The sequence below is a fragment of the Phocoena phocoena genome, chromosome 15 (assembly GCF_963924675.1).
Source record: "Phocoena phocoena chromosome 15, mPhoPho1.1, whole genome shotgun sequence".
Classification (NCBI taxonomy): domain Eukaryota; kingdom Metazoa; phylum Chordata; class Mammalia; order Artiodactyla; family Phocoenidae; genus Phocoena; species Phocoena phocoena.
In genome coordinates, this window is record NC_089233.1 from 63,350,269 (window position 1) to 63,374,383 (window position 24,115).

At 36.1% G+C, this 24,115-nt stretch overlaps 1 protein-coding gene across 1 annotated transcript in view; it reads left to right on the forward strand.

Annotated features, from left to right (window-relative positions):
- The window catches only part of ITCH (itchy E3 ubiquitin protein ligase), a 71,201-nt gene that overhangs the window by 6,566 nt on the left and 40,520 nt on the right, over nt 1-24,115 (forward strand). The window contains exons 2-7 of the mRNA XM_065893342.1: nt 1,365-1,506; nt 4,115-4,239; nt 5,138-5,275; nt 12,338-12,383; nt 20,998-21,155; nt 22,685-22,874. Of these exons, the coding sequence (XP_065749414.1) occupies nt 1,365-1,506; nt 4,115-4,239; nt 5,138-5,275; nt 12,338-12,383; nt 20,998-21,155; nt 22,685-22,874 (799 nt within the window). The remainder of the gene's footprint in view (nt 1-1,364; nt 1,507-4,114; nt 4,240-5,137; nt 5,276-12,337; nt 12,384-20,997; nt 21,156-22,684; nt 22,875-24,115) is intronic.

A 24,115-nucleotide genomic window follows, 5' to 3' on the forward strand; every position in this document is an offset into this window, starting at 1 on the left:
TGCTTTCCCAGATTTTTTCCATCTTATTAAATGATAGCACCTTCTATCTAGTTATTCATGCCAGAAACCTGGGAGTTATCCTTGCTTCTTTCCCCTAACTCACTCATGAAATCTAATCCTGTTGGTTCTCCTTAGAAAATGCTTATTCCTCCCCATATCCATGTTTACCACCCTAGTCCATACTACTGTCATCTCTTAATTAGATGGCTCTAGCAGCCTCTTAAGCATAAAAGGACAAAAGTATTTGATAAACATGAAGTTGGGAGATTCAGGGCCGCCACCTGGGACTGTGCCTGCTAGGGTACCCAGACTGTCTATGTGTTGGTCTGTTTATTGAGCTTCTTGGGTAGCTGCTATATAAACTTTTCTAGCAACTCACAAGGGCCCATTAGTCTTGAAGGGCACTGGCATTCTCTGAACTTTGCTGTTGGAGTATATATCCAGGTGGTAGAATATTTCCTTGGCTGTGATCGTCTCATTTATAGGGGACTAGTGAGTTGTCTCCTGTGGGAACCAGGGGGTGCTCTACTAGATTTGAATCTACTCTTTGTACCTTCCACACAATGCTTGGACAAGGCTATTTCATGGCAAAAGTGACTAACTCAAGGGTGAAGGCCAAGGATGTAAGAAGCTCTTGATAAGATAATGAGAGATATATGAGATGCTAAAAATAATCTTAGTTTGTAACTCTCTTCTTTCATTGGCTTTCTAGCATGCTTAGAATAAAATCCAAATTCCTTATCTTGGCTTACAAAGCTGAATGTGATCTTATCTCATTTACCATTTTTCCCTGTTTGCTATACTTTTCCTCAGGTATGCCAAGCTTTCGTACCTCTGTCTGGAATTTTCTCTTCTTCCTACCTTCAGTCCTCACATGGATAGCTCCTTGTCATTTAGATGGTTGCTTAAAAGTACTTCCTTAGAAGACTTCTTTACTGCCAAGTCATACTCTGCCATATTAGGCTGTTTTTCATCACAAGGACTTATCTCTAATTGTAAACTGCTCTGTCCACAGTTAGAGCAATATCTGATAACATGGTAGGCATTCAAATATTTGTTTACCAAGTTTGTCAGTGTACTTTTTAATTGACCTCAAGATTTCTGGGACTGTTGATACTGACAGTTGGGGGGGGGGGTCTACTGATGGGAATTTGGTTGGATGGTGTGGGAAAGTCCTATATTTTTTAATATGATGGGAAGAAATACAAAGGTTATATGTGAATAAAATTTGTGAATATTTTAGAGCAAACTGCTTCTCTGAGTAAAAATAATAATGCTGTGTTTAACCTTTATGAAATTAAATCGATTTGAAGGATGAACTAACATCTCGAATATTGAAATATTTTCTATTTTATTTTACTTAGTCATTTCAGCGAAACTTAAAGAAAATAAAAAGAATTGGTTTGGGCCAAGTCCTTATGTGGAAGTCACAGTAGATGGACAGTCAAAGAAGACAGAAAAATGCAACAATACGAACAGTCCCAAATGGAAGCAACCTCTTACAGTGTAGGTTTGAAAGTATTTTCTATGGTGTATTTTGTTTAGTAGGTGAGCAGAAATGCAGCTTTAAAAAAGTTTCTCACTTTTTTCTTTGTTCCTCCTCTCTTTTTTTTTTTTTCCCCTCTTATTCCCCTGTTCTTAGGGCTCCTCCTTCTAGTCTCCTTTCTCTTTAATTATTTGTTTTCCCAGTCTCTCCTTTTCATTGCATTGTTGCTGCTGAAAAGTAGCTGGGAGATCCCAGGGTCACTGGCCTAGAAAGATTAGCAGCTCTTTCCTTAATTTAGGTTTGAAATAGAGGGCTATGAGTAGCTCACTTCATTTTTTAAATTTAATTTTTAAAAATAGTTTGTGTTTTTTAAAATTACAGTGCCCACATAGAACCTACACAGGGGTTTTTTTCCTTTAAAAAAATTATACTATACATTTTATACTTAACATACATAACATCCTTTTTCGTTGAGTACGTATGGGTCTAATATCCCTTATATAGCTACATAATATTCTTTAATATGGATGGACTGTGATTAATTTTACTAGTTCCCTATCGATCGGTTGGTTTCTAATGTTGTGCTATTAGACAGTGTTGCAATATACATCCCTGTGCATATGTCTATATGTTTGTGTTTTTAATCTGTCATTCGAATTCATAGAAGTAGGATGTAGCTCAATTTCAACACTTATTGACGAAGCCTCAGATGTTGGTAGGAAGGGAATTACAGGTTGAAGAGAATTATAGGTTAATTTTAATTTTTCTACTAAAATGGAAGCAAATGTATGATTTATCAACAAATGGATCTTTAAATAATATAGTGTATTTGGTTTGTATATTAAAGTGTAGTTCAAAATATAACCAGTTGTTATCAAATATAGACAAGTTGCTTTCATTACCTAACATTTGGAATTCTTGTATTTTTTCTCTTAGAGAAACAAACCTGTAACTAAAAAAAGTTTTATTTCTAAATGGTGAGATGAGACATTTGAAATGACAAGCTCTTCTCTTCACATGATATACATGCTTATATGGACAGTATTTATTCCTGATAAATGACAAAACAAATTAGCTAAACCTATATTATTGTTTAACATGGATTTTTGAAGTTGTAGGGCATCTTGATGTACTTTATGATTTTGAGCAAATGAATGAAACTTAAGAATTTACTGAAGGTCATCTTGAAACCTATTTGCAGAAGTATCATTCTAATAATGTTCCTCGTCTGTATTTATTTCAACATCGTTTCTTAGACTTCATTTTTAACTAGTGCCCCATTAGAGATTTGATCTAAATTAAACAATATGTGAGTAACATTTTTTAAAAAAACAAACCTTCAAAAGGCCACAGCCTCCATTAGCGACTGGAGATGTTCAGAATAACAGACTGAATACTCATCTACTTTCTACCAACTATCTGTGCTCACAATAAATGTACTTTAGGGCTCTTGAGCCGATAATGACATGAACTCCTTACTGGTTTAAAAGTTAAGAAAAAAGAAACTCTCCTTGTAGCCCTATATGGTAGTGTTATTCTTTTTTTTTTTTTTTTTTTGCGGTACGCGGGCCTCTCACTGCTGTGGCCTCTCCCGTTGCGGAACACAGGCTCCGGACGCGCAGGCTCAGCAGCCATGGCTCACGGGCCCAGCCGCTCCGCGGCACGTGGGATCTTCCCCGACCGGGGCACGAACCCGTGTCCCCTGCATCGGCAGGCGGACTCAACCACTGCGCCACCAGGGAAACCCGGTAGTGTTATTCTTAAGTCCAGATTTTCGGGGGAACATAGCCCAAGATCTTCTGAATTTTTAAGTTGCAGCAGATTGGGCTGCAATTTTAACGCAGCTTCCATTGTTGGGTAGTAGGCTTTGCAGACTTCTCTCAAGATTTGAATTGAAATAATTTAGAGTAGACCTCAAAGTAAAATTAAATTTATTAACTCTTTTATTCCATCCCCGGTAGGTTATATAGTGTTCCTGTTTTTCTAATTGAAATAGTTTTTATACAGTTTATTGCAAATTCAGATTTCTATTCTGTATTGGCATTTAGCAAGGTCTGGAAGAGTCTTTATTTGACAGTTGTCCCGGACACTTTGCCTCTAACAGTGTGAAACTTGGGGTAATATAATCCTCAAATCATTAAGTAGCTGACCGAGAAACTTCTTAGTATAAATTTTAATGACAGAGTTTCGTTCATAGTCTGCCACCGAGTGTGGCTGTGTGATCTTGGGCAATTTGCTTAACCTCTCTGAATATCAGCTTCTATATCTGAAGATGGGAGTGGTAATTCTCATCTCAGGGTTGCTGTGAAGATTAAACGAAATAATCCTAAGCTCAGCATACTACCTGACATAAAATAAGGATTTAATTAATAAATTAACTTTTTTGTACTACGAAAGTAAAACTGATTTTTCAACAGATTGTAGCATGGTGAGCACTTTTACTTTTGTTGATGATACACATGCATGAAATTGCCCCTATAGTTCAGTGACAAGTGAAGATGGCCATAGGCAGTATTGGTTGTACGGTAAACTGTAAGGTGTGCAGTGAGAAGATTTTAATTATAATTTATTTACAATCTTGTTGTGATATTTAAGGAAATTATTTTTCACCTTTTTTTTTACCTGTAGTATCGTCACCCCTGTGAGTAAATTACATTTTCGTGTGTGGAGTCACCAGACATTGAAATCTGATGTTTTGTTGGGAACTGCTGCATTAGATATCTATGAAACATTAAAGTCAAACAATATGAAACGTATGTATGTAAAAGCAATAGAATATGCTCAGCTTTTGTTTTTCTGCAAGAAATTCATGTGCCAAATGTGAAGAAACTATGTTCACTATTTGTTTTTAGGTTTACTTGGTTATGATATTAATAGGGAGATGAATCTTGAACTGTTTAATGCATTCTGAGTAACCGTGGTTTGGCCATTCATTTTGGATCTGATATTTTAAATAAATATTTATTTAGTAAATAGGTATTTATTGAAGGCTATATACTCAATTATGGAAAACAAAAATATAGAGCAGAGCTGAAGGAAAAATGTAATCTCACTACAGAGAGACAAATGTGGCTAATATTTTGACATTTCCTTTTCGAATGCTTATTTTGAAAACGTCCTCATTTTAGATGGTTGTGGTTTTATTTATACATGTATATCTCTATCTTTAGATATCTATATATACTTATAGATACATAAAAACTTGAAACATGCTTATTTTAATTAATATATCATGATTTAAAAACATTTAATCCCTTGAGTATCTAAAACATACTTCAAAGGATTTTATTTCTCATTTAGGATTTACGAGATGAAAATTCATTCTTAAATTATGTTTTCAGTCAATATAAGTCAGGTATATATTGCTGAGTAGTCTTAGTTGTCCCGCTGGCTCATTTTGTAAAAGAGAATGAATATAATAAGTGAGATGATTAAGCTATTTAGTATCTTACATTGTGGATATTAACCATTAGGAAATTTTGTTCTATTTTTAAAATGTTTTTGGCATCAAAAGGCCTGAAACCTTGGGTGAAGTGTATTAAAACAAATTGTGTACACATAAATGTAAAGTTTTTCTGACAGTTTTGTTTTCAACAGTTAAGACTTAAAGGAAAAAAAGTGACCATTTTCTATAATTTTATTCTCTTCCAGTTGAGGAAGTAGTTGTGACTTTACAGCTTGTAGGTGACAAAGAACCAACAGAGACAATAGGAGATTTGTCAGTTTGTCTTGATGGGCTGCAGCTAGAGTCTGAAGTTATTGCTAATGGTGAAACTACATGTTCAGAAAGTGAGTAATCACTTATTATATAGGGTCTTTAATGATTCTTCTTACATTAGCCACTGTAGTATGTTGTAATTATTGCTGTTCTTTTCCACATTAAAGAAATTATTTTATTTCCTTTTTAGAAAGAGACATTTTTCATTTTAAACTTTTAGTGCATTGTTTCTATGAGGAAAACATTTTTCTATAAGTTGAAAAGCTATCCAAGTAAAAGCCATATCACAGTTGGCCCTATGAGTGATGAATTGATTTATAAAGTGTCCGTTCTGTAGGCCAACAATGGCAGTTAGTATGGCACATTTGATGCTACACCTTCTCCAGTGCTAATGGCAGACATAGTTTACTCTCTGTAGCAGTGTCTGATTGAGTTTAAATTTGACTCGAAATCCTTCTTAGTACTGTACCAGACAAGCCAGTAACAAGCTGGAATCCATTTGCCATTCCTCTTCCACTTTTGTAGGCTACATTTATTGAGATGTCTTTGAGTTATAATAATGACAGAACCAATTCTTTATATGTATGCTGATATATTTTACAGTTTATGATTTACTCATGTTTGTTAAAGGAAGTAAATGAGCTGTAATTAAAAGAAGTTGGCTAGCACCTGAGTTAGTGCCTGCACAGCTAGCATGCTTAATTAAAACCACTTCTCAGTGGATTCCCTTTAGATATTTCCAACCCTTATTAATGTGCTAATAAGTGTATTTTCACTTGAAACACAGATTGTAGAGGCCCCAAGACAAAGCACGTATTAATGGTCTCCTTGATTAGTCTGACAAAGATTTTTTGTTTACTTAGAAACTGCCTTATGAAACATTTTGCAGTTGTCAGGTGCTGCTGTACTTCTGTTCCTACTTTGGAAGACTTCCTACTTCCTTTCTAACTCGTGACCCTTTTTAATAGCAGAACCTTTAAGATAGTCCTGGTATGTCTTCCAGTTTGGTTCTTTGGGGTTAATGAGGGTGGAAAGAAACTTCTGAATTCGTTATACTGCTTCACAGTTGACATGTTCATCTTAATTGACTGTTATTCACAGGAACTCTGTAATAGTTATATTTTTCTATAAATTGGAATTCCTGAAGGTAATAAAAGTTAAGTTACATTGTTAAACTGCTCTAAAACCTCAGTATTTATAGCTTCCTAAGTTTTTTTTTCCTACAAATTGAAACTGCTACTAATGCAGAATATTTAATAATTAACAAAAGTAAAGCATGTCAGCCTTCATATTTCAGAGTAGACTCTAAACTGCATATTATACTTATGACTTTACTGTTTGTTTCCTACAGAAGTGGACATTTCTATGTAACCAGTTTTTGACTCAAGTAGGAAAATAATTGACACATTCTTTGAAGTAAAGAGAGGTTTTAACTGGGAAGTCACAGTGGATTTTAGGGCTAGAGTTGCCACATACAGTAGCTGCCATTTGTTCAATGTTTACCATGTGCCAGGCACTGTGTTGGTGTGTTTACATATATATTCATTTAACCATCACAATTTTGTAAGACATTTTGCATATAAAAGAAAGTGAGGCTCTGAGAGTTTAAATAGTATGTCCCGTATCACACCAACAAGTGCGATGCAGAGTCAAGATTGAAACACAAATATTTGTTGGTTTCCTTTTCTTTCCAATATACTTTCCGTTCCACAGTTAAAAACTTAGGAACTTTAAATGAAATCATGAGTTGTTATAAGTAAGCAAAGAAAACCCAATTAAGTCCACAGCATCTGTGGTGGGAACTTCACTTGTATTGTTTTTTGATTGATTCCATTTCTGTAACTTTAACTATAAGCCAGAAATGAAAATTAGAGTTTAGCGCTAAAATTGAATTTCTGTCATCTGAGCATTGTTTGGTTGGTTTCTTTTGTATTCTAATATTTTTCTAATGTTACAGGGTTTTAGTGTTTTTTTCCCCTCTGTGTGTTCAGTCAAGTTTTTGTGGCTTTGCTGTACAGCAAAAACTAATACAACATTTTAAATCAACTATACTCCAATGAAAAATTAATTAAAAAACAAAAAAGTTTTTGTGGAAGAACTCATGGGATTTTAGACTTTAATATTTTTGGTTAATTTAAAAATAATGCTTATAAAAAGATCTGTCTGAATTTTGGTATTAAAAGTCACCAAATAATAGCTTGTTATATATTTAGATATACTGTGAAGATTTTTCTAATAAGATAGATAGCATTATCTCTTTTGATAGTTAAATTTTCATTTTTTTGGTAGATAAAATTTTTATTCTTTTTGGTGGATAAATTTTCTAAAAATGGCAGTTATATAAGTAAACTCTTTTTCAGGTGAAACAGATTTTACTCACTATGTTTGTTTGTTCTTCCCACTTCAAGCTTTATTTAAAAACCAGAGAGCTTTATGTTCCCATTCTACCTCCCCTACCACTGTCTTCACTCAGGGAACAAGTTTAATATCCCAACTGAGAGTGTCATTTGTAACATTTTCTTTGATACTCTTCCTTATTTTTCTGTTTAGGAAGTAATTACATAATTTGTCTTGATGTTTTCCTTTTCTTTTGACTTCTTGGGTGGGTGGTGGTGGTTGATTGTTAGTTTAACACCTGTCTTCCCAAATATGGCATTCAACAAGAAACACTGAAAAGTATCATCATCAAAGGCATTAGTTTTCCTAAAGAGAAATAAAAGTCTATTTTACTTTTAAATTTATGGTAATAAAATAGGAACATATTCTTGTAAAGATCTTTATTCTTTACCATGGATGCTCTGGAAATGTATTTAAAATTAATTTGGGGATAGTTGTTGGCATATGTGACCTCCGGTTCTTATTGTGTATGTTCCATTTTGTTTTGGTTTTATCTCATTCTTTCCCAGTCTTTCTCATTAAACTCTAGTTTTTGTGGTTTCTTTTGATTTTAGGGTAAATAGTCATTTTCATTTGTGATTATAATGTTTCTTTTCAGTAAAATAAATTCTAAGAAACTAGATGAAGTTTTTTGCTATACCAAATATTATTTGAAATTACTATACCTCCGCTGGGTCTGGGTACCAACTAATTATTTTATAGAGAGAAACTTTGCTGTAATGGTATTTTTTAAAATTTGACTTATATTTGATTGATTATTTTAAATGTTTGCTCAGAATATTAACTAACATCACAAAAAAGCCAGCAAAACTTCCTTTACACACTTACGTTTTTTTAATCTTTATCAGTGCTACTTTAAAAATGGAAGTATTGGGAATTCCCTGGTGGTCCAGTGGATAGGACTTGGTGCTCTCACTGCCAGGGACCCGGGTGTGATCTTAAGAATTAGAATATGAACAATATCATTGCATCCACCCATGTTCTCCTCCCTATATCAATCCTTGTCTTTTTCCTAGAGATAATCACTGTTCTGAACTTTGAATTTATCCTTTCCTTGCTTTAAATTTTTTTCACATATGCATGTGTCCTTTTGCGCTCTATGAAAATATCAGTGTTGCCTTTTAAGATTTATCCATTTTGTGTCTGTAACTCACTTATTTTCATGGCTGTATAATAATCCATTGGGTGAATATACCACAGTTTATCCTTTTTTTTCTGCGGTACGCAGGCCTCTCACTGTTGTGGCCTCTCCCGTTGCGGAGCTCGGGCTCTGGACGCTCAGGCTCAGTGGCCATGGCTCACGGGCCTAGCCACTCCGCAGCATGTGGGATCTTCCCGGACTGGGGCACGAACGCGTGTCCCCTGCATTGGCAGGCGGACTCTCAACCACTGCGCCACCAGGGAAGCCCCAGTTTATCCATTTTTATGTCAAAGGACATTTGGGCTCTTTCCAGTTTTTTGCCATAATGAACATAAGTGATACATCGAACATTTTTGTATTTATATATGTCTCCTGGTACATAGGTTGAAGGGTCTTTGTAGGCTGTATACTTGGGAGTGGGATTCCTAGGATATGACACAGGTGCATTTTCAGCTTTACAACATTTATTGTTTCTTCAAATATGCCTCTTTTTTGTTATTCTTTTAATTTTGATGAAATTTACAAAATAGATACTTAACCTTATAAAGTGTACAATTCATTTCCATTTAGTGTATTCACAGTGATGTGTATCCACTACCTCTCATTTCAAACCTTTTTCATCACCCCCCAAAACCAAACCATTATCCGTTAAGTAATCACTCCCTATTCCCCCTCCCCTCCATCTCCTGGGAACCACTGATATGTCTCTATGGATTTGCCTCTTCTGAGCGTATCATAAAAAAGGAATCATAGAGTATGTGACCTTTTGTGTCTGGATTCTTTTGCTTAGCATATTAGTTTTGTTTTTTTGTTTGTTTTGGCCATGCTGCGTCTCTTGTGGGATCTCAGTTCCCCGACCAGGGATTGAACCTGGGCCACAGCAGTGAGAGTGCGGAGTCCTAACCATTGGTCCGCCAGGGAATTCCCTGGATATTTCATTGTGTGTATATATGCCACAATTTTTTTTTATCCATTTGTCCACTGATGGACATTTGCCTTATTTCCACCTTTTGGCTATTAATGAATTATAAATAATGCTGCTATAAACATTTGTGTCCAAGTTTCTTTGTGCATGTCTTGGATATATACCTAGGAGTGGAATTGCTGATGCTTGTTTTTGATAGTTTTTTATTTCTTGCTTGTTAGTTTTCTTTTGATGAGTAGGTTTTTTATATTCTCCATTTGAAAATTCCAGTATCAGAAATATTTGGGGATATAAATGTTTTGACTCTCCTTCATTGAGGCTTGTTTTCTTATATGTTGTGGCTCTTTGATTGCCAGTTTATATTTGATCTTAGTCTGGGGGAATCTTAAGGGCCTAATAAGTTGGGGATTCTTTGGCCAGAGAAAATTTCTTTTGCTTCTGTTAGTGCCGGATGTGTCACCTACCTGGGAATACTTTAGCTCCTTTCCAGGATCCCCAGCCTAATGTGGATGTCTCTGGTTCAGCCCCCTCACCTTGTTTTTGATCCACCTCAGAGCCCTCAGGGTAACCCTGTCTTTCACATTTGCTTACTGCACCCTGCTCTTGCTCTACTATCAGTTCACTTGTTTGTTCATTTTGCTTTTGAGATTGCTAGGCACCCAAGTAGTAGAAATAGTGTGTTAAATTGCTTCATCTAAAAGCTGGTTCTTCTGTGGCAGGAGGATCCTTTTCAGTAGAATAGAAGAGATCTTTGTTGATCTTCTAGCAAAGTGTCCTCTGGATAAAATGTGTATTTAGAAATCTGATCAGGTTTTTATTTTTTTGGAGGAAATTTGGATTGGGAATACATTTAAACAGCAGTATGTTTATAAAATGCCAACTTAAGTACAGCCTTTTTCCTCTTCTTGGACATTCATTGTATAAGTGTTGGATAGATTTATATTTTTTAACTATTCTCTTGTTGAAAGCACAAGATTAGATCTAAATAAATTATGTCATAAATTTCATAGTTATGGCTTTACTCTGTGTTGAAGTGAAATAAAAGATTGAACAAAAATAACCCTTGTTTGAACTTTGAAATGTAAATGTCAGGAAACAATAATAGTTAATATTTATGGTGTGCTTATATGTGCTGGGCACTGTTCTAAATGTTTAATTTTCATAACTGTTCTATGAAAGTAGGCATCATTATTGTTCCCATTTTATACAGGAGGTAAAAGGCACAGGAAAATCAATAGTATTCCTCTAAGGTCACAAAGTTAGTACATGTTGAACCTAGAATACAGACTCAGGCAGTCTGGCCTCAGTCCATGTCATTAAATATGTACTATGCTTCACTGTAGTAAATGATAAAGTTTAGAAGTAGCAATTATTGGTAGAGTTAAATGGATTATTTCAAATTATCTTCTTATTTTTTGAAAAAAATGGAACACTGATTGATTTTAATTTATGATATTTTGTTTTGGTTTTCTGATTTCATTTATGTCATTTATCAGCTATTTTAGGGGAATATATTCCATATAAAAATAATTCTTATAAAATTGAAGCATACCGTTTTCAGCCAAAATGTATTTCATTGTACCGTGTTTTTTAAAACCATTTTTAACAGCTTTATTGGCATGTATTTTATATTTCATGAAATTTACCTATTTCAAGTGTGTTAATTTAATTATTTTTAGTAATTTAATGAGTGATCTAATCATTTACTGTAAATCAGATTTAGAACATTTTCATTCGCTAGTAAGATCCCTCCTGCTTATTCACAGGAAATCCCATTTTGACCTTTAGCCTAGAGCAACCACTAATCTATTTTCTGTCTCTAAAAATTCATCTTTGCTGGACATTTTATGTAAATGGAATCATAACAGTATGTAGTCTTTGTGTCAGGCTTCTTTCACTTAGCATAATGTCTTTTCAGGTTTATCAGTGACATAGCATATTTCAGTAGTTTGTTCCTTTTTATTATTGAATAATTTTCCTTTGCATAGGTATGCCACATTTTATCTATCTACCTGTACCATTTTTTTTAAATGTAACATTTCTAGATAAGACACTTGCCAACCTTGCTGAGTATGATATAGTAGTAGTATAGTGGTGACTCAGCATCTTTTTAATGAATTAGTTCATTAATTATGCTTTGGAGTAATATAGTGATTTCACTGTTTGAAACTAGAGACTGTATTTAGGGACTATTATTCTTTAGCTAAATGGACCTAGACTGTTAAACTTGAGTTCTTTTTGCATTTCATAGTTTTTTAAACTTCTCTATATACTGTTTTTCAGAATCTATTTTATCATCGTCCTGCTGGTAATCAGCACTTTTTTGGAGAGGTAGTTGATTCCTCCCCAAAAGATGACTAAAATACATTTGAATTAGAATCAAGCGCGACATATTTCAAACAAGGCAGAAGCAGCATATGAGTAATATACCTTGACTAATTAACATCTCTTACACATAATAATCATTTGCACAAAATTTTGGTAAAACTTCTCAATCACAAGAGCATTTATCATATTTTCCTTTTAAATATCATGTTGGGCTTTAACTCTGTTCCAGTATATTCTTTACTAGAAAGATTTGGTGAAAGGTTTTGTTTACATAGCATGTTTAAGAAAAAGGTGCAAACCACTTTCTGAAACTTGTTTTCTGTACAACTTTTATTGTTAAAGGTGCTTCACAGAATGATGATGGCTCCAGACCCAAGGATGAAACAAGGTAAGAGTTCACTTATTACATACCACAGAATGCAGAAAGAAACAACGGAGAATGAATAAGTTTCATTTTAGTCAAAACTTTTAAATTCAGATTGATATAAAAATGAGTATCAAAAATTTCAGGGCTCAAGGTAGGAAAGGAAATATTTATGGAAAATTTAAGACCCTAAGCTTATATGACTGCAGTTCTCTAGAGTAGGCCAGAGATACCCAAACACTAATACTTTTTCAGCTTATAGAAAAGTGAATATGTTGGCACTTTTCCAAAGGTAGGAAAGTTCAGAATCCCAGGGCCATCATTGGGCTATTTTCTTTTCTAGGAAAGCTGGGCTATAATTTTTCTCACTGGAATTAAAAAGCAATAGAAAAGGTTTTTAAAATTAATAACTGTAGACTGGAAGACAACTTATGCCTCTTGTGTTTCTTTTTATTTTCTGTTTCATAGTTTTTTTGAAGTCATGAAATTTCCCTCATAAAGATGTTTTAATACTTCAGATTTCTTTGGTCAAATAACTTCTCTTTTGCCTAATAAACCCATACTTTTGCATTAATAAGTGAGAATGGTAGAATTTTATAGTGCATTGAAAGGTTCTGTTTTGCCACTCTCATTTCGTTTTTGCAAAATCTCTCTTATAATACTTTATGAAACTACTCTAGACGGCTGTAAGTTTCTTGCAAAGGCATTGCTAGAGCCCTGGCTTCATGCCATTTATTTAATCAATGCTTTACATTTTCCCAGGTGAATCATTGTTCACAAATAATCTGAGGAACAATGTCTTCTAGGTTTATGAGACTGCCAGACTAATCTTTGAGCATGTCTTTTGTGTTAAGCATGAATTCCTTTGCATTAGCCTTTTCCAGAGAGCATACCTCTGAGATGATGGGTTTGAAAAACATTTTGTAAACTGTCAAATGCTGTTTAAATGTTGCTACACAACAATCATGGTGAATCCCTTGCTTTTGTTTGCAGACTTCATAACTACAAGGCATGTGAACAAGGCAAAACCTCCCCCTCCCCCCAGTCATTTAAGAAGCTTACTAAACAGCTTTAGGTTCTTTTACTGTAATTCAAGCACTGCCTATATCATCAGTATAGTCCTGTTGGTCTCCTTTCCCCCATAGCATGTCTGGATGTTGTATATTTCTCAGTGTTGTCTTCTGTCACTTTTATGAATTACCAAGATGATTGGTGCCTGGCATTCAAGATTTTGTTTTTGGATGTGCCTTCTTGACTGTTAATCTTTGATTTGTATATTGTGACCTTATTATATTAGCATCTTGGTTCTCCATGTTTCGATCAGGTACATATGTATGGTGAGATAAGCAGGGGTTTGTAAGACTGAAGCAGAAAACAAAGCCATAGTAGCACTTAATTTGTAGCTAATTGCTTTTCACATATAATGGTGGTGATAAGTTCACACTGACAATTCTATACAGTATACAGGTTTCCATATTGGTTTTCAAAATTCATCTCAGGTTTTAGCTCCACAATCACTCATTAAAGGAACTAAAGTTAACCACCAGTGCTATTTTGGTATCACCATGTTTCTCAAGCTTCAGAGTACATTAGAATCACCTGGAAGACTTGTTCAACAACAGATTGCCCAGTCACAGATTGCCAAGCCTTGTGTCCTCCTCCCAAATTGTTACATCTAGGATGGGGCCCAAGATTTGCATTTCTAACAAGTTTCCAGGTGATACTGATAGACTAGGTTCTACACTTTGAGAACCACTATTCAGGAGACATACAGGTATTTCTTAGATTTCAACAAACTATTATGGGAAATCTTTCAGTTATGTAACAAAGTCTATTTCTTGAAAATCTAGGCTTGCACAGCTTGGCAGAAGTGTCACTTGATCTTAATCTCATCCTCTTTTACTTCAGAGCTGGTTTGAATCCTGTTTCTTTTTTGAACTGCTTTTACTTGTATTTATTAGAAAATGATACATGATTTTTAAAATGAAACAGTCTATAAAATGTATAAAAACTTCATGGAAGAAATGGCATTTGACCTAAGACCATTAAGCATAGTTATAATTTGGATATGCATGTCTTGAGGGAATTGGATGAAGGAGTTCTAGGTGGAAAGAAGAAAAACAGTCATGGAGGTGGGGAAGAACACAGGGGTTTTATTGGAAATCTTCAGCCTCAGTATTTGGCTGAAAATAGAGTAATTGAAAGTGGGAAATGGCAGGTGGTGAATTTGAAAGTAGAATCAATCTGTATTTATTGCCTCTTACTATGTGTCAGGCAGTATGATGAACAGGTTTCCTGATATTTCAGTTAATCCTTAAATATTTTTATGAGGTAGGTATTTTTACAGGTTATGAGAAAACTGAGGCTCAGAAAGGGAAAGAAACTTGCCTGAGTTAATAGTGTAAGTGGCACAGTTGAACCTGGGACTGCCTTACCTTCAGAGCCTGAGTGTGTTTTACTGTTGCCTAAAGTGGAAGGCTTCCCGCCCCCCCCACCCATGTAAGTGCTTATCCCTCAATAAATATTATTTTTAGTACTGCAGAGGTTGGAGCCAGATGGAGATTTTGGTTTGCAAGTATAGGCTTCTAGAATCTTTTTCTCTGGAGAGGAATGTCTTTTAAAATATTTGAACAGAGCATTGGTATGATCAAAACGCCATAAGAAAAATTATTTGACAGTCAATGTGTAGTTTGGATTGTATGGTGGTGGTGAAGGTGGGAAGACCTCTGTGGGAACTTATTACAGTAATCCACTGAGAGATAATGAGGGTTGGAACTGGAGCAGTGGTGGTAGAAGAGTAGAGAAAAAACGTGCCAGTGAAATCAGTGGGACTTAGGCATTGAGTATCAAGAGGCACAGGAGAGAAGAAAAGTCAAATTGCCTGCGAGGGTAGCAGAGTCACCCACAGAACTAGAACATAGGAGGAAGAGTGGCTTTAGCATTGGAGAGTTATTCTATATCTCCTGCATTTAGCTGATAATTTGGTACCAGGGGATGAGAATGAGACAGAGATTTGAGTTCTGATTTGGAATTATTTTAAAAGATGATCTTTGAAATCATGGAATTTGAGACCCTAGGCAAAAATTTGTGGAGAATGAAAAGTAAGATAAGAACAGAACCATAGGGACCTATATTTAGTAAAGTGGAGGAAGAGGACAAACCAAAGAAGGAATGGTTTAGAAGTGGGGAGTACAGGATTAGAAAAGCAGTGTCACAGAAATTAAGAGAAAAATGTTTTAAAAAGATGTGTATTTAACATTATCAAATACTGCAGGAGAGAATGAGATCTTAGCCTAATCAAGCCAGGGAAAACTGGCTGTATGGAAAAAGAAAAATCAGGTTAGACCTTCAGCTCATCCCCAAATGAAGGTGGATTCTAGGTTTTTTAAATTGATTTTTAAAAATGAAATTATAAAACCTTTAGAAGAAAATATCTCTGAATACATTTAATTATGTAGAAATATAGAACTCTTGTATGTTCAAACATGTAAAAGCAAATGATCACTATTTAACCAATATGAAATTAGTACCTTCGGATTGTAAAAAGCTCTCACAAATAATGAGGAAAAATTATTCCTTTATAATAGAAAAATGTACAAAAGACAGACATACAGTGAGTGCATGGAAGAGGAAACTCAGATGGCCTATAAATGAAATACTGTTGAACATTCATGTTTTTATTTACCAAATTGACAAAGATTTAAAAGTATATAAATGGGGGCTTCCCTGGTGGCGCAGTGGTGAAGAATCCGCATGCCAACGCAGTGGACACGGGATCAAGCCCTGGTCCAGGAAGATCCAACATGCCACGGAGCATCTAAGCCTGTGCGCCACAACTACTGAGCCTGCTCTCTAGAGCCCGCAAGCCACAACTACTGAGCCTGTGTGCCACAATTACTGAAGCCGACGTGCCTAGAGCCCATGCTTTGCAACAAGAGAAGCCACTGCATTGAGAAGCCCGCACACTGCAGCAAAGAGTAGCCCCCGCTCACCGCAACTAGAGAAAGCCCGCGCACAGCAATGAAGACCCAACACAGCCAGAAAGGAAGGGCGGGCGGGAGGGAGGAAGGGAGGGAGGGAGGGAGGAAGGAAGGAGCAATGGGATAATATATTAAAATGTTAAAAGTATATAAATACTTTATAGTGAAATGGGCATTTTCATATCTATCTGGTGGAGAACAGATCAATTATTACCTTTAAAAATACTTTTTTCTTGGGTGCAGTGGTTGAGAATCTGCCTGCCAATGCAGGGGACACGGGTTCGAGCCCTGGTCTGGGAAGATCCCACATGCCATGCAGCAACTGGGCCCGTGAGCCACAGCTACTGAGCCTGCGCATCTGGAGCCTGTGCTCCGCAACAAGAGAGGCCGCGATAGTGAGAGGCCCGCGCACCGCGATGAAGAGTGGCCCCCGCTTGCCGCACTAGAGAAAGCCCTCGCACAGAAACGAAGACCCAACACAGCCAAAAAAATATTTTTTTTTCTTAAATTAGCAATCAATATTTCAGTTTAAAATATTTGCCTGCTTTGCCCCAGCTATTCTATTCTGGCAGTCTACCTGAAGGAAATAGAAAATGTCACTCCCTTCCGTAAAAAAGAGATTATGGTATGTCCATAAGATAGAGTATTCTACAGTCATTAGAAATGTTTTCAGATAATTTGGGTGAAATGCTCAGTATATAATGAATAATAAAGAAACATAAACTAACCCAGGATATGAAACATTGTATGATCACATACATAGTATAATCAGTCATAGCCAATGCAAAAGGACGGACAAGAGATTATCTCTTAATGGTAATAATCTCTAGAATGTACGATTGAAGGTAATTTTTATTTTATAACTAGAAAATTTTATTTTGAAAACCTCTTAATTAAAATGCACTAAATACATTAGTTGAATAAATACCAAGAATTACAGTGAAGGAAAGGAGAATGAGAGGATAGCTAGAAGAGTAATTAAGATTGAGGAAGTGTTTTAATTATACTTGTGACTGAGAGGAACAATCTAGAAGAAGGAAGATGATGGAAGAGAGAAGAAAGGTGTTAAATGATGGTGAAAAGCCCTAGAGCACATTATTTGTGTCCTGAAATCAAAGACCCACAAGACAAATTAGCCTCGAAGAAGTGAAGATAGATTTTCTTTTCCCCAGAGGTTGGAAACAAACAGATGAAGATATTAGTGGCATAGAGAAATTTTAAAATAGAGAAAAAAGAAGGATAGCTGATAATCATCATTTTAGGGAAGAGGTGGAGTCAGGGTCATCTACAAATTAGGATTAGGTATTTGAGGAGATGGGAAAAGTTTTCAATGAGCAATGGGAATGTGGCCAGGAGTAGATTAGAGATGTAGAAAATGATTGATTTTCAGGCAGTATGGACAGCCCAGTTGAAGTTGTTGAATAATGTGAACTGAAGTCCATGTTGCCTCAGTCTTTTTGAAGTGATCAAGCTTTAGGAAAGTGAAGTTTGTTAGAATAGAAAGATATAGACACTATAGAATGGACTTGAGGACACGGGGAGGGGGAAGGGTAAGCTGGGACGAAGTGAGAGAGTGGCATGGACATATATACACTACCAAATGTAAAACCGATAGCTAGTGGGAAGCAGCCACATAGCACAGGGAGGTCAGCTTGGTGCTTTGTGACCACCTAGAGGGGTGGGATAGGGAGGGTGGGAGGGAGACGCAAGAGGGAAGAGAGGTGGGGATATATGTATATGTATAACTGATTCACTTTGTTTTAAAGCAGAAACTAACACACCATTGTAAAGCAATTATACTCCAATAAAGATGTTAAAAAGAAAATACACTGAAGGATTCTGCCACCTTAAAAAAAAAAAGATATAGACTAGAGAAGCACAATATTAACATTTTCTATCTTTTGCTTGGGTCTGTGTAACTGTATAGGACCTAGCAAAAGCTCTTTGTCCTTGCAGATTACCGTTAAACTTTTTATTACTGTTAATTTTAACACCAGCACACTAATCTCATTGAACCTGTGGTGTAGGTTGTCATAGTCATCTGTCATTTTTAATTCTTCAGCTTCTGGGAGACTTGAGCTTTGATTTGTTTTTGTTGTTGGTTTTTTGTTTTTATTTATTTTTGTTTTTTAATATTTATTTTTTGGCTGCATCAGGTCTTAGTTGCAGCGTGCAGGATCTTTTGTTGCAGCGCCTGGGTTCTTCATTGCAGTGTGTCGGCTTCTCTCTAGTTGTGGCACGTGGGCTTAGTTACCCTGCTGCATGTGGGAATCTTAGTTCCCCTACCAGGGATCGAACCAGTGTCCCCTGCATTGCAAGACAGATTCTTAACCGCTGGATCACCAGGGAAGTCCCTGTTTTTGTTTTTTTAAACAGGAAAAAAGTACTCACTTAGGCAGCACAAAAAAAGAATTTTTGTCTTGTGAGTCATTGGAAATGAGAACCTCAGGACTTTCCTTACCAGGCCCAGCATAAGATTTGTTAGGACCTTTTGTAGAACTATCTGCCCCTTTAATTTGGTACTTTACCTGGTTTATTTACTCTAGTAATACACATGTAATTTCTCAACTGGAACATTCTCCAGGGTTACTTGTTGACCCCAGAGAACAGTAGTGGGAAAAGTAAATGAAGGACTAGTTGTAGTGAAAAGATTGCTTGGGGGTGGCGAGTATTGGGCAATAGTGAATTAAGGTACTTGGGAAAGTAGCCTATGATGGAGCCCAGGTGATACTTGAAGAGAACTGATGGACTGTGAAGATAGAGAGGGGATTAAAGTCATGATGAGACTGAATAAAAGATACAGTAGGAGGCAAGTAGAAGGAATGAAGGTTGTAGGAATTTCAGTGTTTAAGGTCTAGGAGGAGGAGCGATTCTAAGTAAGTATCAAGAAAATTTAAGGAATCATAGTACACAGCTTGTCAGGTAATTATGTTGAGAAATTGAGGCCAAAATACTAGAAGGGTGAGCAGCATGGATGTTAAAATCTCCAAAATGTTAATCTTCAACAACAGAACATAACATTTTTGGAATCCAGTTTCTGCTGTACTTCTGTTTGTCGTAGCAGATTTACCTCATGCCCTGAATGTTCCCCCTCCCTGACATATCCCTAAAACGTGACCAGCAGTGGAAGTGTAATTTAGTTGAACATTATAGCTGAGAAGGTTTTAAGGAATCATTTAATCCAGGTAAATGCACTTTTGAGGTACAGAGAGATTAAATAACTTTTCTGTGGTCATATAACTTGTCAATAGCAGAGTTGGAGCTCGAAACCTCAATTTCCCATTTTTGGTCCATTCTGCCAGTTGTTTGTCTTTTTAAAAGCATCAAGAATCTTTTTTTCAAACTAATTAATTACCTCTTAAAATAGTATAGAGAGGCAATACGCAGAGTCTCAAAGAGGTCTACGACTCAAAAGGGGTTATATGACTCTTCACCTAGGGGAAGGGGAGCAGTGTCAAAGCTGACTCTTGCTGCATTCCGTTCATATTCTGGGGTTGCTTGGTCTTCTTGCAGGTGGTCAGCACTAACCGGGTGCTGACTGCCTGTTACTGAGCTTTTCCATTTATTCAGAATAAGCATTTGAGAAACCCCGCAAAGCAGTATTGTCATGCCCTGCTGTTCACGCACATCATCTGGAGATCTTGTTAAAATACTATTTCTGATATAGTGGGTTGGGAGTGGAGTCCAAGATTGTGCATTTCTAACAAGCTCCTGTGTACTGTGCTTGCTTCTGGTCCAAATACCACACTTTGACTTCTGGAAAACATAGTATGAAAATGATTTAATGGTACTGCCTCTATTTTAGTTTCTTGAATCTATCAGATTTTATTCAGGCTTGTTGTGAGGTCCAGGAGTATGGATTAATACTGAGTAGTGGTTTCCAGTTACCAGGTAGATATCAGGGCTTTAGCCAAGGCATCTCCAAACTAGCTAACTCATGCCTTGCTTTCTATTTCTAGTCAATGACTAGACTCCCCTGGGAAAAGGAGTCACCTGTGTTTAACTGACAGTAACTTTGTATCTGACATTCCTGTTAGTGTTCTTCCCCCTTTCTCTCCAATTGATGTCATTGCTTTGAAGAAATGATAGTTCCTTTAAAAAAAGGTCTCTGGGCACCTCTTTTCTAGATCACTTACCTTGAACATTTTGTATACCATTTGCTGGGATGGAGGGAGAGCACTTATCCTTGGGAAATAAGTGTACTTCTTTCTCCTGTTGTGGAACAGTCAGCTTTGCCCCATACCTAAATAATATTAAGAGCCAGTGGAAACCAAGAAAACGATGATTAAGTTATCTGTGCTTGTGATAAAATAGTGCCCTTTCTAAGGCATTTGGAATTTTGAGAATTTGACTCCATTTCTACTTATACAGGGCCTCTGAAGAGTTATTTGAAATTTGAACCAGCACACCTAATAGTTCTGATTGGTCCCCTAAGTACTTCTGTGCCATTGAGTAACCCCTCACATATTTCTACATGGGCTCTGAGGAGCTATATGTAAGACTACCATAAGAGCTGTTTATGTATTTGATAAGGCTGGCCAGAAATTAGGAAGGTTTTCTCAAGCTACTAAAACTTTAAGTTTTGGTCTTCCTGTTGTTTTTTTTGTTAAATTCAAAGAGCATTCTTTTTCCCTTCTGTTCCTGGCCGTCTTACCCAGAGCGAGCACAAATGGATCAGACCATCCTGAGGATGCAGGGTCTGGTGAAAATAGGAGGGTCAATGGGAACAATTCTCCATCACTCTCAAATGGCGGTTTTAAACCTTCTAGGCCTCCAAGACCTTCACGACCACCTCCACCTACCCCACGTAGACCAGGTGTGTATTCTAGCCATACACTAGGGATGTAGGTCTCAGTACCGTGATGATAAAATTCTTTTTGGGAATTGATCCTCAGGTAAGTGTCAAGAGACCCTTTTAGGTTGGTTTTCTAGCTGAATTTTTACATTTAAGATTTTGACCAAGAATGATCTTTCTATAGTTAATCAATATGTGCCTGTTCCCCAAGTTTTTCTGCCAGGTGTGAAGTTATTGAGGCAGGTGCTTCACTGCGAATGAAAATCACGTGTGTGCTGGGAGTTCGCTGATGGGCTAGTAGTTAGGATCCTGGGCTTTCACTGCCATGGCCCGGATTCAGGGAACTGAGATCCTGTAAGCTGTGCAGTGCAGCAAAAATTTTTAAAAAAAGGGAAATCACATGTGTACTATAAAAAGTAGAGGCAATATAGATAAGATTGCAACTTTCTGTCAGGGTTTGTAACTGTGGACATAAGCATTTCATAGAGTCAAGGATCTGGTCAAGGTTATATCTCATTATATCCTTTAAAAAGACAATCAGTAAATAGCAAATAACCCAACAATGCTAAATGATATTCAGATTTTAAAGCAAAAATCACACAAGTAAACATTTCATATAGTAAAAATATAAACATTTACAGTTGGAATATTTATTTTTCCTGATTAGCCAGAACAAATCTTTTAATCTCTTTTTACTTCCCTCTGTTAGTATGTGAACAGGAAATGTAAAATAATCCAAATATTATTAGAAAAGTAAATTGGTTGTCCACAAATCATTTTATTAAATGACATTGTGTTTAAATATATATCTTCCCCCTTTTCTTCTGTAGATAATTGTGTTCATAGTATATTCCCAGTCTTTAAGATCATATACTACTTTGTCACAATATTAGTGACTTCCTCCAGGAATTGTTTTGTCAATAAGTATTTTTTGAAGATGTAATATGTACTCAAGCAATAATATTCTTTCTTTCTTTCTTTCTTTCTTTTTTTTTTTTTTTTGGCCACACCGCAAGGCTTGCAGGATCTTAGTTCCCCAAGCAGGGACCGAACTCAGGCTCTTGGCAGTGAAAGCATGGAGTCATAACCATTGGACCGCCAGGGAATTCCCACAGTGATATTCTTAAAAATAGTTATTATCAGTCAGATCTTCCATATTATAGGTAACGCCAAAAATTAGTCTCGGATCTGTAGGCATTCATAGGAAAGACAGTTTTAAGGATCTGGAAAATTACTAAATGAACTTATATGCAGGGACCAACATTTTTCTCTTCTAAAAGTTATTTCCTGTGGCATCAAGAAATCAGCATCTGTATGTGCTTTGTAATTAATAATGAGACATGGAGTAAATGGAACCTTACAAGTTGTAAACAAGCCTATTAAGTGGGACCATTGGCTATTTCCCATTATTTATCTTACTTAAGTAATTTTCATCTGCATGTCCATATCTTAAATTTTATATTTATCATCTACCTTTTTATTTAAGTTAAAATTCTCTCCTGAATTTAGATTTCTGAAAATGGTTTTTCTGTTTTCCTCAAATCTTAAAGCATCTGTCAATGGCTCACCATCTGCCACTTCTGAAAGTGATGGCTCTAGTACAGGCTCTCTCCCACCAACGAATACAAATTCAAATACATCTGAAGGAGCAACATCTGGATTAATAATTCCTCTTACTATATCTGGAGGTTCAGGCCCTAGGCCATTAAATCCTGTACCTCAAGCTCCCCTCCCACCCGGGTGAGTAATTGCTTTTGGTTAACCTGTTTTCTTTAGACTTCTGCATATACTTATTAATAAGGGAAATAGTACTGAACTCCATTCTTTAAAAAACTGTCTTATAACTCTGTATGTGTGTATGTGTGTGTTGGGGGAGGTCTAGAGTCAAACTGAACAAAAAAGCTTTGCCACATTTGAAATTTCTCCCTCGTTTCCAGAGCAAAGTGAAAGAAAAAAAAATTTTTTTTATTGAAGGACTCTGAGCCATAGAAAGTTCACCAAGACCAAGTAATAAAATAGTTGCCTGATTCAGATTGTCTTTTCTTTTGAAGGGGGGAAAATCACTTAATTTTTTTACCATTATAAAGTCGTAGCAGAGTAATAATAATTTAGGAAACTGAGAGGGATTACAGATCAATCTCATGTAAATCTCTACTGATTAGTTATACACACACACACACACACACACACACACATATTTTGTGGCATTCAAATTAATCCAGAGCTCAGAATGCTAAACAGAAATTAATTGACTAAGTGATAAATTTAAAAACTCTCATGATGTGGAGTTTAATTGCTTAAAGAGACTGTATTACTTATGTGGGTAGTTAGGCCATTTTCCTTTTTGAAAGCCTACATGGGAAGCCAGATTAAAAATTGTTTGTGCAAGAGATTAGAAGTGATTGGTTTTTCGAAACTTTGTTGGTTTATTCCAACAGAGTGGGTGCTCTTAGAAGTGACTGGTTCTTCTAAACTCTGTTGGTTTATTCCTGTCTTTTTTACTTTGGGGATAAACCTACCAAGGAGACTGGAATACTCATATTGCCTTTTTCTTTGGTACCGTTGTGCAGGAGCACATCTGAAAAAGTCTTATTCTTTGATTTCAGTTTTTCTAGTACCAGAACTGTCCTTTGCCCTTCAGTTAACAGCTGTCTTTCGTCAGATTTTATAACAATAATTACAGTTTTCTTTTCCACTCAAGTCCTATGTATACCCTGATCAGATTGAGACAGTTTTTGTATCCTGAATGCATTGCTTTAAGCCTCTTTAGAAATATAAGACATCTCCTAGAGCAGATACTTCTGCAGGAGAAATCTCATCCACCGTGTGTCACCCTCAGTATAACATTTCTTGACTTTATTCCTAAATTCTTTTGGTATCTGCTTTATATACGGACATGCTTATTTGTCTCAGCTCTGTAATATCATCATATAAGAGAAGAAGACAAATACAGGATTAAAAAACCAGGCTATCATACATGT